Below are 14970 nucleotides of genomic sequence, written 5' to 3'. Positions count from 1 at the left end.
ATGTCCCCATTGTCCCCCATGTCCCCTCATTGTCCCCATTGTCCCCATTGTCCCCCATTGTCCCCCATTGTCCCCATTGTCCCCCATGTCCCCATTGTCCCCCATGTCCCCATTGTCCCCGCTGTCCCCGCTGGCACCGGGCGGGTTCCGGCCGCCCTCGTCGCCGCTGTCGCTCTCGGAGCCGCTGCCGTCGTCGTCGCTGTCGTCGCCGCGCGGCCGCTTCCGGGGCGGGTCCCGGGCCTGGGGGCGGGGCCGGCCTCAGGGGGCGGGGCCGGCGCGGGGGGGCGGGGCCAGACCCGGGGGGCGGGCCCGGACATTGGGGGAGGGGCCAGACAGTGGGGGAGGGACCAGACATGGGAGGGTGGGGCCAGACATGGGGGTGGGGCCAGGCAATGGGGGCAGGGCTAGACATTGGGGCGGGGCCAAACATTGGGGGTTGGGCCAGACATTGGGGGTGGGGCTACACATGGGGGTGGGGCCAGACAGTGGGGGGGGCGGGACTAGACATGGGGGTAGGGCCAGAGACAGGGGTGGGGCCAGACGGGGGGAGGGACCAGGCATGGGGGGTGGGACCAGACCCAGGGGGTGGGGCTAGACATGGGGGGCGGGGCCAGGCATGGGGGCGGGGACAGACACTGGGGGTGGGGTTAGACATGAGGGCGGAGCCAGAAATTGGAGGGTGGGGCCAAACAATGGGGGTGGGGGGCAGGGCCAGACACAGGGGGCGGGGCCAGACACGGGGTGGGGCCAGACATGTGGGCGGCTCCGGACACAGTGGGCGGGGCCAGACATGGGGGCAGAGCTAGAAAATGGGGGCAGGGCCAGACATGGGGAGGCGGGCCCAGGCTGTGGGGGTGTGGCCAGACTGTGGGGGCGGAGCCAGATGCCGGGGGGCGTGACCGGGGGACATCGGGGGCGGGGTCTGGGCTGCCCTGAGCCCTGGGGGGAGGGGCCAGGGGGGCCTTGTTGAGCAGAGGGGCGGAGCTTTGTGTGGGAGGGGCTTGTTTGGAGGGAGGGGGGATTGATTAGGGGAGGGGCTTGTGCAGGGGGTGGGGCTTGTTGGGTAAAGGAGGGGGTTGCCCTGAGGGGGCGGGGCTTGCTCGAAGGGGGCGGGGCTTAATGGAAAGGGGCGGGGCTTCTCAATTGGAGGGGATGGGGTGGAGGGGGCGTGGCCTCGCTGGGGGCGGGGCCTTGGGGGCGTGTCCCACCTTCTTGGGCTCCTTGTCAGGCTCCTCCTCCTTGTGGCCTTTCTCCTCCTCCTCCTCCTCCTCCGGCCCCTTCTTGGCCTTGTCCTCCGCAGGCTCCGCCCCCTCGGCCTGGGGGCGGGGACAGTGTCATGGTGGGGGGGGGGGACACCCGGTGGGGAGGAACAGCCGGGGCAGGAGGAACACCCTAATGGGGAACACCCTATGGGAACAGGCGACAGGGGGAACACCCTATGGGGAACACCCTATAGGAAACACCCTATGGGGAAGAATCGGCCTGGGGGAACACCCTTTTGGGGAACACCCTTTTGGGGAACACCCTATGGGGAACACCCTATGGAAACACATGGCAGGGTGAACAGGCGGCGGGGGGAACACACGGCGGGGGGAACACCCTATGGGGAACACCCCATGGGAACAGCCGGCGGGGGGAACACCCTACAGGGAACACCCTATGGGAACACCTGGTGGGGGGAACAGGCGGCAGGGGGAACACCCTATGGGGAACACCCTATGGGAACACCCCATGGGAACACCCTACTGGAACACCCGGCAGGGGGAACAGGCGGTGGGAGGAACACCCTACGGGAACACCCTATGGGAACACCCCATGGGAACACCCGGCGGGGGGTACAGGCGGTGAGGGGAACACCCTACACGAACACCCCAATGGAACACCCTATGGGAACACCCCATGGGAACACCCGGCGGGGGGAACACCCTATGGGGAACATCCTATGGGGAACACCCGGCAGGGGGAACAGGCGGCGGGGGGAACACTCTAGGGGAACACCCCATGGGAACACCTGGCGGGGGAAACAGGCGGCAGGGGGAACACCCTATGGGGAACACCCTATGGGGAACACCCTATGGGAACACCCCACGGGAACACCGGGCGGGGGGCACAGGCGGCGGGGGGAACACCCCACGGGGAACACCCCATGGGAACACCCAGCGGGGGGAACACCCTATGGGGAACATCCTACGGGGAACACCCTATGGAACACCCCACGGGAACACCCGGCGGGGGGTACAGGCGGCGGGGGGAACAGGCGGCGGGGGGAACACCCTATGGGAACACCCGGCGGGGGGTACAGGCGGTGGGCACACCCGGACCTTGGCGTCACCGTCGCGGCGCTCGGGGGGGCCGCGGGGGTCGTCGCGGCGCTCGGGGGGGCCCCGTTCCGGCCCCTCCTCCTCCTCCTGCTCCAGCACCCGCAGGTCGGTGTCGGTGCCGCCCTCCATCTTGATCACGGCTGCGGGGAACGGGAATGAACGGGAATTCCGAGCGGGAACGGGAATAATATGGGAATTCCCAGGGGGATCCCCAGGGAACGGGGATCCCGAGGGAGCGGGAACGGGAATTCCGAGGGGGAACGGGAATTCCCACGGGAAATCCCCAAGGAACGGGGATCCCGAGGGAGCGGGAACGGGAATTCCAAGCGGGAACGGGAATAATATGGGAATTCCCAGGGGGAAGCCCCAGGGAACGGGGATCCCGAGGGAGCGGGAACGGGAATTCCGAGCGGGAACGGGAATAATATGGGAATTCCCAGGGGGAAGCCCCAGGGAACGGGGATCCCGAGGGAGCGGGAACGGGAATTCCGAGCGGGAATGGGGATTCCGAGGGGGAACGGGAATTCCCATGGGGAATCCCCAGGGAATGGGGATCCCGAGGGAGCGGGAACGGGAATTCCGAGTGGGAATGGGAATTCCGAGCGGGAACGGGAATTCCCATGGGGATCCCCAGGGAACGGGGATCCCGAGGGAGCGGGAACGGGAATTCCGAGTGGGAATGGGAATATGGGAATTCCCACGGGGAATCCCCAAGGAACGGGGATCCCGAGGGAGCAGGAATGGGAATTCCGAGTGGGAATGGGAATATGGGAATTCCCACGGGGAAGCCCCAGGGAACGGGGATCCCGAGGGAGCGGGAATGGGAATTCCGAGGGGGAACGGGAATTCCCACGGGGATCCCCAGGGAACGGGGATCCCAAGGGAGCGGGAATGGGAATTCCGAGTGGGAATGGGAATATGGGAATTCCCACGGGGAAGCCCCAGGGAACGGGGATCCCGAGGGAGCAGGAATGGGAATTCCGAGCGGGAACGGGAATAATATGGGAATTCCCAGGGGGAAGCCCCAGGGAACGGGGATCCCGAGGGAGCGGGAACGGGAATTCCGAGCGGGAACAGGAATTCTCACGGGGATCCCCAGGGAACGGGGATCCCAAGAGAGCGGGAATGGGGATTCCGAGCGGGAATGGGAATTCCGACAGGGAATCCCCAGGGAACCGGGGGGGATCGGGAGGGGGGAATCCTGAGGGAGCAGGAATTACGAGGGAACGGGGATTACAACAGAACGGGAATTCCGAGGAGGGATCCCGAGGGAATGGGAATTCCAAGGGAACAAGGATCCCGACAGGGAATCCCAAGGGAATGGGGAATTCCAACGGAAGAGGGGAGTCCCGACGGAACAGGGGAATCCCGAGGGAATGGGGGGATCCTGAGGGAAATGAGCAGGAAAAGGGAAGAATTCTGAGGTCAAGGGTGTGGAAAAGGGGGATTCCTGAGGGAAAAGGGGGTGACAGGGGGGATCCTGAAGGAAAATGGGGCAGGAAGGGGGTGAGGGGGGAGATTCCAGAACAAAACAGGGTGGAACCGGGATAAGAGAGGGGTTCCGGGTGGGAAAACAGGGATAAGGGGGGAGATTCCAGGGGAAAAACTGGGATAAGGGGGGGGTTTGGAACAAAGGAGGGGACCGGGAGCAGGTTTCCAAGCGGGAAATAGGGAGTCGAGCGGGAAACTGGAGCGGGAAGGGAATTTTGTGCGGAAAAACGGGATTGGGGATTGGGTTTGTGCGGGAAAATGGGATTAGAGACACAATTTTGTGTGGAAAAGTGGGATTAAGGACCGGTTTTGTGCGGAAAACTGGGAACAGGCACCAATTTTGTGCAGAAAACTGGGAACAGGCACCAATTTTGTGCAGAAAACCGGGATTAGGAGAGAAACGTGTAATAAAATATGGTGTTAAATGCAATTTTCCGCATAAAATTGTGTTTGGAGAAGAATTTTGAGGGAAAAAATAGGATTAATGATGGAAAAGGTGATGGAATCAACGGGTTGTGTGCGGAAAACGCTGTTCCCGAGCGGAAAATGGGATAAATGGGGATTTTCCGGGCGCGCGCCGGGTGTTGCCGCCGCCTGTACCGGCGTCGAGGGTCTTGATGATGGCGGGCGCGCGGTCGATGTCCAGCAACAGGTTTTCGAACCACCCGTTGTCCAGCAGGTACAGGAAAACGTTCAGGCGGTTGCGCAGCGCCGCCTGTGCCTCCTGCTTCCGCTTGCCGGCCTCGTCCGGGTGGTACTTGGAGCGGAACCTGTTGCGGGAACAACACCCGGACGGGGGTCGTTTGTCACCCGCGCGCCGGGTGTAGTGGCCCCCGCGCCGGGTGTAGGGACCACCGCCGCCCCCCAACACCCAACACCCGGAAGGGCGTCCGGGCCGCGATTCCGGCAGGGAAAACCGAAGGGGGGGGCTCGGAAAAGCGGCCCCGCGCGCAACCGGAAGCGGCTCATACCTACCATGGCCCCTTCCATCGGCCGCTTTCCTGACCGTTTTTCCCATTTTTTACTATTATTAGCATTATTTTTTAACGCAAACGTTCGCGGCTGGAAATCCACCCGGAAGGGGAAAAAAAAAAAAATGGGAAAAAACACCCTGAAAAAGGGGCCGGAACGGCGCCGGAAGGCTCAAAAATAAAACAACAAACGCGCGCGGGGGTCCTGCCTGCTTCCTGCCGACTGTTGTCGCTAGCGGCCGCATTGTGCGCGGCGCCGGCCCTGGCTGTCTGCCCGCGGGGGTTTTGGGGCCGAACGGGCCGTTTTGGGGAGCGGAGGCAATCGGGGAGGTTTGGGGAGGGTTTTTTGGGGTGTTTTGGGGTGTTTTTTGGTGTTTTTGTGTGTTTTTTTTGGTTATTTTTGGTGCAGGTTGGCGGACGTCCGGAGGGCGCCGGGCTCTTCCGACGGAAGGGGGAGAAAAGGGAACGGTTAAAATGCGCGTGGAGAGAGCAGGAAAACAGCAAAAAACAGCCAAATCCCCCCAAAAACAGCCCCCCGCCCCCCGCCCCACCCCCCAACCCCCCTGCCGCTGTAGCCCCCCCCCCCTTGGAGGACCAACCCCCCTCAGTGCTGAAGGGAGCGGCTGTAGCCCCCCCCTTGGAGGACCAACACCCTCTCATTGTTGAGGAGAGCGGCTGTAGCCCCCCCCCTTGGAGGACCAACCCCCCTCAGTGCTGAAGGGAGCGGCTGTAGCCCCCCCCTTGGAGGACCAACACCTTCTCATTGCTGAGGGCAGCGGCTGTAGCCCCCCCCCTTGGAGGACCAACCCTCCTCAGTGCTGAAGGGAGCGGCTGTAGCCCCTCCCCCCTTGGAGGACCAACACCCTCTCATTGTTGAGGGGTCCGACTGTTGCCCCTCCCCCTTGGAGGACCAACCCCCCTCTGCGGCTGTAACCTGCCCCTCCATCTGAGGAGAGCGGCTGTAGCCCCCAGCTGGGGGGACCGACCGCTCCCCAGCGCTGTTCGGCTGTAGCCCCCCTTGAAGGACCCCCCGCTCCTCAACACGGAGGGGTCCGACTGTTGCCCCTCCCCCTTGGAGGACCCAGCGCTTCTCCGTACTGAGGCGTTCGGCTGTAGCCCCCTTGGAGGACCCACCACTTGGAGGATCTCAGCGTCAAGCGGTGTGACTGTTGCCCCCCACCCTTGGAGGACCTACCACTGCTCAATGCTGAGGATTGTAGCTGTCACCCCTGGCTTTGGGGGACCTACCAGTCCTCAATACTACGGAGCGCGACTGTAGCTCCCCTTGGAGAACCCCCCACTCACTCCTCAGCTCCAAGGGGTCCGACTGTTGCCCCCCAGAGGATGTACCACTCCCCAAAGCTGAAAAGAATTCAGGTGTTGTCCCTGCCACCTTGGAGGACCCACCACCCCTCAGCACTGAGAAGTCTGACTGTTGCCCCCCCTTGGAGAACCTACCACCCCTCAATGCTGAGGGGGGTTCAGGTGTTGTCCTCCCCACCTTGGACGACCTACCACTCCTCAGCACTGAGGAGTTCAACTGTTGCCCTCCCTCTTGGAGGACCTACTACTCCTCAAACGCTGAGGTGAGTTCAGGTGTTACCCCCCCCCTTGGAGGACCTACCGCTCCTCCGCTCCACCTGTTGCCCCCCCTCGGAGGACCTACCACTCCCCAATGCTGAGGGGAGTTCAGGTGTTGGCCCCCCCTCTTGGAGGACCTACCACCACTCAGCTCCAAGGGGTCCGCCTGTTGCTCCCCCCGTGGAGGACCTACCGCTCCTCTGCTCCTCGGCTCTGCCTGTCGCCCCCCCACCTTGGAGGACCTACCACCCCTCAATGCTGAAGGGAGTTCAGGTGTTCTCCCTGCTACCTTGGACGACCTATCACTCCTCAGCTCCGGCTGTCATCCCCTCCTTGGAGAACCTACCACTACCCAATGCTAAAGTGCGTTCAGGTGTTACCCCCCCACTCTTGGAGGACCTACCACTTCTCCACTCCTGAGCTCCGCCTGTCACCCACGTCTTGGAGGACCTACTACCCCTCAACACTAAGGGGAGTTCAGGTGTTGTCCCCACCACCTTGGAGGACCCACCACCTCTCAATGCTGAAGTGAGTTCAGGTGTTACCCCCCCACTCTTGGAGGACCTACCGCTCCTCTGCTCCTCAGCTCCGCCTGTCGCCCCCCCACCTTGGAGGACCTACCACTCCCCAATGCTGAAGTGAGTTCAGGTGTTAGCCCCCCCATCTTGGAGGACCTACCGCCCCTCAACACTAAGGGGAGTTCAGGTGTCGTTCCCCCCACCTTGGAGGACCTACCGCTCCTCCGCTCCGGGGCTCCGCCTGTCGCCCCCCCCAACCTTGGAGGACCTACCGCTCCTCCGCTCCGCCTGTTGTCCCCCCCTTGGAGGACCTACCACTACCCAACGCTGAGGAGAGTCCAAGTGTTGTCCCTGCCACCCTTGGAGGACCTACCGCCCCTCAACACTAAGGGGAGTTCAGGTGTCGCCCCCCCCACCTTGGAGGACCTACCGCTCCTCCACTCCTCAGCTCCGCCTGTCAACCCGCTCTTGGAGGACCTACCACCTCTCAACACTAAGGGGAGTTCAGGTGTCGTTCCCCCCACCTCGGAGGACCTACCACTCCTCCGCTCCGCCTGTTGTCCCCCCCTTGGAGGACCTACCGCTCCTCCGCTCCGGGGCTCCGCCTGTCGCCCCCACCCCTTGGAGGACCTACCGCTCCTCCGCTCCGGGGCTCCGCCTGTCGCCCCGCCCACCTCGGAGGACCTACCACTCCTCGTCCTTGTGCGCCAGGAAGAAGTCCTGCATCTGCTGCCGCCGGAAGTCGACCTTGTAGTCGTGGTAGCGCTTGACGGCCTCCGTCTCGTCAACCGCGTCGTCCAGCGCCAGCAGGAACTCCTTGAAGCTCTTGAGGGCCGGGGGGGCCAGGCCCACCTCCACCTCCGCGATGCTGCCCAACCTATAGGGGAACGTATAGGGAATGTATAGGGAACGTACGGAAAATGCATGGAAAACATATGGAAAAACATGGAGAAGATGTATGGGAAATGTATGGGGAAATGTATGGGGAAAGACATGGGAACAGTCTGGAATGGCAGCCCCACGTCCACCTCCGCGATGCTGCCCAGCCTATAGGGAACGTATAGGGAACGTATGGAAATATATAGAGAACATATAGGGGATGTATGGGGAATGTATGGGGAAATGTATGGGGAAATGTATGGGGAAAGACATGGGAACGGTCTGGAATGGCAGCCCCACCTCCACCTCCGCGATGCTGCCCAATCTATAAGGGAACGTATGGAAAATGTATAGGGAACGTATAGAAAATGTATGGAAAACGTATGGAAAACCATGGAGAAGATGTATGGAGAAATACATGGAGAAATGTATGGGGAAAGACATGGGAACAGCCTGGAACGGCAGCCCCACCTCCACCTCCGCGATGCTGCCCAACCTATAGGGAACGTATAGAGAACGTATGGAAAATGTATGGAAAACGTATGGAAAATGTATGGAAAACGTATGGAAAAACATGGAGAAGATGTATGGAGAAATACATGGAGAAATGTATGGGGAAAGACATGGGAACAGCCTGGAATGGCAGCCCCACGTCCACCTCCGCGATGCTGCCCAATCTATAGGGGAACGTATAGGGAATGTATAGGGAATGTATGGAAAATGTATGGAAAAACATGGAGAAGATGTATGGGGAAATGTATGGGGAAAGACATGGGGAAAAACATGGGAACAGTCTGGAACGGCAGCCCCACCTCCACCTCCGCGATGCTGCCCAACCTATAGGGAACGTATGGAAAATGTATGGAAAACGTATGGAAAACGTATGGAAAAACATGGAGAAAATGTACGGAAAACCATGGAGAAAACGTATGGAGAAATGTATGGGGAAATGTATGGGGAAAGACATGGGAACAGTCTGGAATGGCAGCCCCACCTCCACCTCCGCGATGCTGCCCAACGTATAGGGGAATGTATAGGGAATGTATAGGGAACGTATGGAAAATGTATGGAAAATGTATGGAAAACCATGGAGAAGATGTATGGGAAATGTATGGGGAAATGTATGGGGAAAGACATGGGGAAAAACATGGGAACAGCCTGGAATGGCAGCCCCACGTCCACCTCCGCGATGCTGCCCAACCTATAGGGGAACATATGGAAAATGTATGGAAAACGTATGGAAAAACATGGAGAAGATGTATGGAGAAATACAGGGAAAAATGTATGGGGAAAGACATGGGAACAGCCTGGAATGGCAGCTCCACCTCCACCTCCGCGATGCTGCCCAACCTATAGGGGAACGTATAGGGAATGTATAGGGGACGTATGGAGAATGTATAAGGGAAGGGATAGGGGAATGGATGGGGAAACGTGTGGGAACCGCCCGGAATGCCGTGTCCGCCCCCATGACCCCGCCCCTCGAAGCTCCGCCCCCGAGGCCCCACCCCCAGGAGCTCCGCCCCATGTCCCCAGAGCTCCGCCCCATCCATGAAGCTCCTCCCCCGTGCACACGAAGCTCCGCCCCCAAAGCTCCCCCCTCGTGTACCCAAAGCTCCGCCCCATCCATGAGGCTCCGCCCCATGTCACTGAAGCTCCACCCCCACGTCCATGAAGCTCCGCCCCCGAGGCCCCACCCCCAGGAGCTCCACCCCATGTCCCCGCCCCCGAGGCTCCGCCCCCACACCCATGAAGCTCCGCCCCAAGTCACTAAAGCTCCGCCCCCCATGTCCATGAAGCTCCACCCCCGTGTACCCGAAGCTCCGCCCCATGTCCCTGTGTCCCCGCCCCAAAGCTCCGCCCCCAGGAGCTCCACCCCCACGTCTCTGAAGCTCCGCCCCCACATCCATGAGGCTCCGCCCCCATGTCCATGAAGCCCCGCCCCCAACGACCCCCCCGAAGCTCCGCCCCCATGTCCATGAAACTCTGCCCCATGTCCCTGAAGCTCCGCCCCCACGTCCCCTCGGCCCCGCCCCCCGGAAGCCCCGCCCCCCGGGAGCTCCACCCCATGTCCCCGCCCCCAGGAGCTCCACCCCATGTCCCCGCCCCCCGGGAAGCTCCTCCCCCCGGGAAGCTCCTCCCCATGTCCCCGCCCCCCCGAAGCTCCGCCCCCCGGGAGCTCCACCCCATGTCCCCGCCCCCCGAAGCTCCGCCCCCCGGGAGCTCCACCCCATGTCCCCGCCCCCCTGGAAGCTCCTCCCCCCAGGAGCTCCACCCCATGTCCCCGCCCCCCCAAGCTCCGCCCCCCGGGAGCTCCACCCCATGTCCCCGCCCCCGGGAAGCTCCTCCCCCAGGAGCTCCACTCCATGTCCCCGCCCCCGGGAAGCTCCTCCCCATGTCCCCGCCCCCCCAGGAAGCTCCTCCCCCGGGAGCTCCGCCCTTGGCCCCGCCCCCGGGAAGCTCCTCCCCATGTCCCCGCCCCCCCCCGAAGCTCCGCCCCCCGGGAAGCTCCTCCCCATGTCCCCGCCCCCCCCCCGAAGCCCCGCCCCCGGAAGCCCCGCCCACCTGGCCTGGATGGGCAGCACGTGCTGGGGCAGGACGTGGACGTCCGGGTGCCCCCAGGGCTGGGGGGGGCCGTAGGTGGGGCCGGCCCCGCCCCCTCCCCCGTAGGGGACGTCGTAGCCCCCCCCGTGGTAGGAGGAGTCAGAGCCGTGGTCGTCCCTGGGGGGGGTGGTGACAATGGGGACAATGGGGACAATGGGGGGACATGGGGGGACATTGGGGACATTGGGGACAATGGGGACAATGGGGAGACATGGGGACAATGGGGACAATGGGGGGACATGGGGGGACATGGGGACATTGGGGACAATGGGGACAATGGGGACAATGGGGAGACATGGGGACAATGGGGACAATGGGGGGACATGGGGGGACATTGGGGACATTGGGGACAATGGGGACAATGGGGAGACATGGGGACAATGGGGACAATGGGGGGACATTGGGGACATGGGGGACAATGGGGACAATGGGGACATGGGGGGACATTGGGGACATGGGGGACATGGGGGATATTGGGGGACATGGGGACATTGGGGACAATGGGGACAATGGGGAGACATGGGGACAATGGGGACAATGGGGGGACATGGGGGGACATGGGGACATTGGGGACAATGGGGACAATGGGGACAATGGGGAGACATGGGGACAATGGGGACAATGGGGGGACATGGGGGGACATTGGGGACATTGGGGACAATGGGGACAATGGGGAGACATGGGGGGACATGGGGACATTGGGGACATGGGGGGACATGGGGGATATTGGGGACATGGGGGGACATGGGGGATATTGGGGACAATGGGGACAATGGGGACATGGGGGGACAATGGGGACAAGGGGGGGACATGGGGGGACATTGGGGATATTGGGGACATGGGGGGAGATTGGGGACATTGGGGACGTAGGGGATATGGGGGGACATGGGGGGTCATAGGGGACATGGGGGGACATTGGGGACATGGGGGGGGACATTGGGGACATTGGGGGATATTGGGGACATTGGGGACATGGAGGGACACAGAGGGACGTGGGGACATGGGGGACATGAGGGGACATTGGGGGACATTGAGCACATTGGGGGACATGGGGGGACATTGAGACATGAGGGGACACAGGGGACACGTTTTGGGGGACACGATTTAGATGGGGACATTTTGGGGGGGGGGGTTCGGGGGGGGGCTGCATTGGGGGGTGCCATGGGCTGGGGGGGGGGGGGACATGGGACCCATGGGGGGGGGGTCACAGGAACAGGGGGGCCCGGAAGTGGGGAGGGACCCCGGGGGGTCATGGGAACCACTGGGGGTGTCACCCAGGGGAGGTGTCACCCGCAGGTGTCCCCTGGGCGGGGGGGGTCACATGCAGGGGGGTGTCACTCGGGCTGTCATCCGCGGGTGTCACCGGGGGGGGCGGGGGGGTTGTCACACCCGGGAAGGGGTGTCACCTGGGGGGGGGGGGTTGTCACCACGCGAGGGTGTCACCCTAGGGGTTGTCACCCGGAGGGGGATTGTCACCCAGCTGAGGGTGTCACTCAGGAAGGGGTGTCACCCCGGGGGGGGGGGTTGTCACCCGGCTGGGGGTGTCACCCAAGGGGTTATCACGCCCAGGAAAGGGTGTCACCCGCGGGATTGTCACCCGGAGGGAGGTTGTCACCTGGCCAGGGGTATCACCCAGGGGGTTGTCACACCCCGGAAGGGGCATCACCCGGGAAGGGTGGTCACCCAGGGGGGTGGTGTCACCCAGACGAGGGGTGTCACCCGGAGGGCGGTTGTCACTCGGCCAGGGGTGTCACCCAGACGAAGGTGTCACCCAGGGGGTTGTCCCACCCGGGAACGGGTGTCACCTGGACGGAGGTTGTCACCCGGCTGGGGGTGTCACCCAGGGGGTTGTCAGACCCGGGAAGCGGCATCACCGGGGAAGGGGTGTCACCCGGGGGGTTGTCACCTGGAGGGAGGTTGTCACCCGGCCGGGGGCATCACCCAGACGAGGGTGTCACCCAGAGGTTTGTCCCACCCGGGAAGGGATGTCACCCCCGGTGGGTGGTGTCACCCAGACAAGGGGTGTCACCCGGAGGGGGGTTGTCACCCAGAGGAAGGTTGTCACCCGGCGGGTTGTCACACCTGGCCGGGGCTGTCACCCGGAGGGGGGTTGTCACCCGGAGGGCGGTTGTCACCCGGGGAATTGTCACCCAGAGGGAGGTTGTCACCCGGCGCGCGGTTGTCACCCGGAGGGCGGCGCTCACCAGTCGCGGCGCAGGCGCTTCTGGGGGGGGCTGAGCTCGTGGCGGGGGGGGGGCGAGAAGCGCTCGCGGCGGCTGCGCTCGTAGTCGCGGTAGTCGCCCCGGCTGCGCCGCTCGCGGCCCCGGTCCCACTCCCTGCGCCGGGTGACACAACAGTCGGACCACCCCCCCCGCCGGGGGCGCCCCCCCCTGCTGTGTCACCCCCGCCCCCCCCCGGCCGCGCACCGGTCGCTCCAGTCGTCGCGGCGACGCTCCCGGCCCCGGTCCCACTCCCTGCGTATTGAAGGGGAGGGGGGGGGGGGACACAACAGTCGCGACCGACCCCCGCGGCGGCCGGGGGTTGTGTCACCCGCCCCCTGTCTCGCACACGCGCGCGTCCGGCTGTTGCCGCCCCGTCACCCCCCGTCGCCCACCCGGGTCCCTTGCGGGGGTAGCAACAGTCAGACCCCGCAGTGACCGTGTGTTGTGTCACCCCCAGCGTGTGGCTGTTGTGTGTCCTCACCCCCTAGCGCGGCTGTTGTGTCTCCTCCTGCCCCCAACGTGGCTGTTGCAGCCCCCACGCGGCTGTTGTGTCCCGGCCCCACGCTGTTGTTGTTTCCCTATCCCGTGCGACTGTTGTGTGTGTGTGTGCGTGTGTATCCCTACAGCTGTTATGTACCCCTGTGCGCATGTACTATATATATATCTATTACAAATGTGTGTCTTTGTACGTCTGTATCTATGTGCGGTTGTTATGCGCGTCTACATATGTGTCTCCACCCGTGCGACTGTAGCGCGTGTGCGAGTCCCCACGCGGCTGTTGCGTGCCTGTGTGTGCGCGTCCCCGGACAACTGTTGTGCGTGTGTGAACGTCCCCACGCGGCTGTTGTGCATCTGTGCGTGTCTACGTCCCCGTGCGGCTGTTCCCCTGCCCGCACAGCCGTTCCCCGCCTCGCGCGGCTGTTCCCCCCGCCCCACGACTGTTCCCCCGCGTGTGGCTGTTGCCCCATGTGGTTGTTCCCCCGTACGCCTGTTGTTCTCTCCCATGCAACTATTCCTTCCTGTGCGCTTGTTCCCTGACCCGGCTGTTCCCCCCATGCGACTGTTCCCCCATACAGCTGTTCCTCCCTGTGTGCGGCTGTTCCCCCTTCGCCCGTGTGGCTGTTCCCCTGCATGTAGCTGTTCCCCCGTGCGGCTGTTCCCCCCCGTGTAGCTGTTCCTCCCCACGGCTGATCTCCCCCCATGGGGTTCCTCCCATATGACTGTTCTCCCGTGCGCCTGTTTCCCCGTGTGGCTGTTCCCCTGCCCATGCGTCTGTTCCCCTGCCTGTGTGGCTGTTCCCCCGTGCGCCTGTTCCCCTGCCCGGGCGGCTGTTCTGCCCCATGCGGCTGTTGCCCTGCTGTGCGGCTGTTCCCCCATGCGCCTGTTCCCCTCTATGTGGCTGTTCCCCTGTGCGCCTGTTCCGCCTTGTAGCTGTTCCCCTCCATGGGCTGTTCCCCCCCACGCGGCTGTTCCCCCCGGCTCGTGCGGCTGTTCCCCCATGCGCTTGTTCCCCCCCGTGCGCCTGTTCCCCGTTCGCCTGTACCCCCTGCGCATGGCTGTTCCCCTCCCATTCGGCTGTTCCCCCCCGTGCGCCTGTTCCCGGTTCGCCTGTTCCCCCATGTGCCTGTTTCCCCCACACATGGCTGTTCCCCCCCCGTTCGCCTGTTCCCCCGTTCGCCTGTTCCCTCTCCGTGTGCCTGTTCCCCCATGTAGCTGTTCCTCAGTGTGGCTGCTCCCCCCTCGCCCGTCCGCCTGTTCCCCCCCCGTCCGCCTGTTCCCCCGTGCGCCTGTTCCCCCCGTTCGCCTGTTCCCCTGTGTGCCTGTTCCCCCGCACATGGCTGTTCCCCTGCACAGCTGTTCCCCCCCATTCGGCTGTTCTCCCCCATTCGCCTGTTCCCCCCCGTTCGCCTGTTCCCCCCGTCCGCCTGTTCCCCTCCCATTCACCTGTTCCCCCTGGTCCGCCTGTTCCCCGTTCACCTGTTCGCCCCCGTCCGCCTGTTCCCCTCCCATTCGCCTGTTCCCCATTCGCCTGTTCCCCCATGCGCCTGTTCCCCCCCATTCGCCTGTTCCCCCCGTCCGCCTGTTCCCCCCGTCCGCCTGTTCTCCCTGGTCCGCCTGTTCCCCCGTTCGCCTGTTCCCCCTCCGTGCGCCTGTTCCCCCTCCATTCGCCTGTTCCCCGTCCGCCTGTTCCTCCCCCGTCCGCCTGTTCCCGTCCGCCTGTTCCCCCCCCCAACAGGCGCACCGGTCGCTCCAGTCGTCGCGGCGCCGCTCCTCGCGCTCCCGGGATCTCTCGTAGTCGCTCCGTTCCCGCCGGAACTTGTCCCGGCGCCGCCGGTCGTACTCGTCGTCACTGTCACCCATCGCGGGGGGGGCGGGGGGCTGCGGG

General features: G+C 63.9%; 1 protein-coding gene across 1 annotated transcript in view; it reads right to left on the bottom strand.

Annotated features, from left to right (window-relative positions):
* The window catches only part of SRRT (serrate, RNA effector molecule), a 36648-nt gene extending 21692 nt beyond the window's left edge, over nt 1–14956 (bottom strand). Inside the window, exons 1-8 of the mRNA XM_088539047.1 lie at nt 14827–14956; nt 12567–12698; nt 10324–10479; nt 7571–7759; nt 4413–4582; nt 2316–2461; nt 1209–1316; nt 138–240 (exon numbers count right to left, since the gene is read on the bottom strand). Coding sequence (XP_088395173.1) covers nt 138–240; nt 1209–1316; nt 2316–2461; nt 4413–4582; nt 7571–7759; nt 10324–10479; nt 12567–12698; nt 14827–14945 — 1123 coding nt within the window. The 5' untranslated portion in view covers nt 14946–14956. The remainder of the gene's footprint in view (nt 1–137; nt 241–1208; nt 1317–2315; nt 2462–4412; nt 4583–7570; nt 7760–10323; nt 10480–12566; nt 12699–14826) is intronic.
* Between the last annotated feature and the right edge of the window lie 14 nt (nt 14957–14970).

The sequence above is a fragment of the Tinamus guttatus genome, unplaced genomic scaffold, assembly GCF_059628265.1.
Source record: "Tinamus guttatus ecotype Peru unplaced genomic scaffold, ASM5962826v1 Tinamus_guttatus_pri_ptg001344l, whole genome shotgun sequence".
Classification (NCBI taxonomy): Eukaryota; Metazoa; Chordata; class Aves; order Tinamiformes; family Tinamidae; genus Tinamus; species Tinamus guttatus.
The sequence above is the reverse complement of the archived record's forward strand: the minus strand, read 5'-3'. Positions and strand labels throughout refer to the sequence as shown.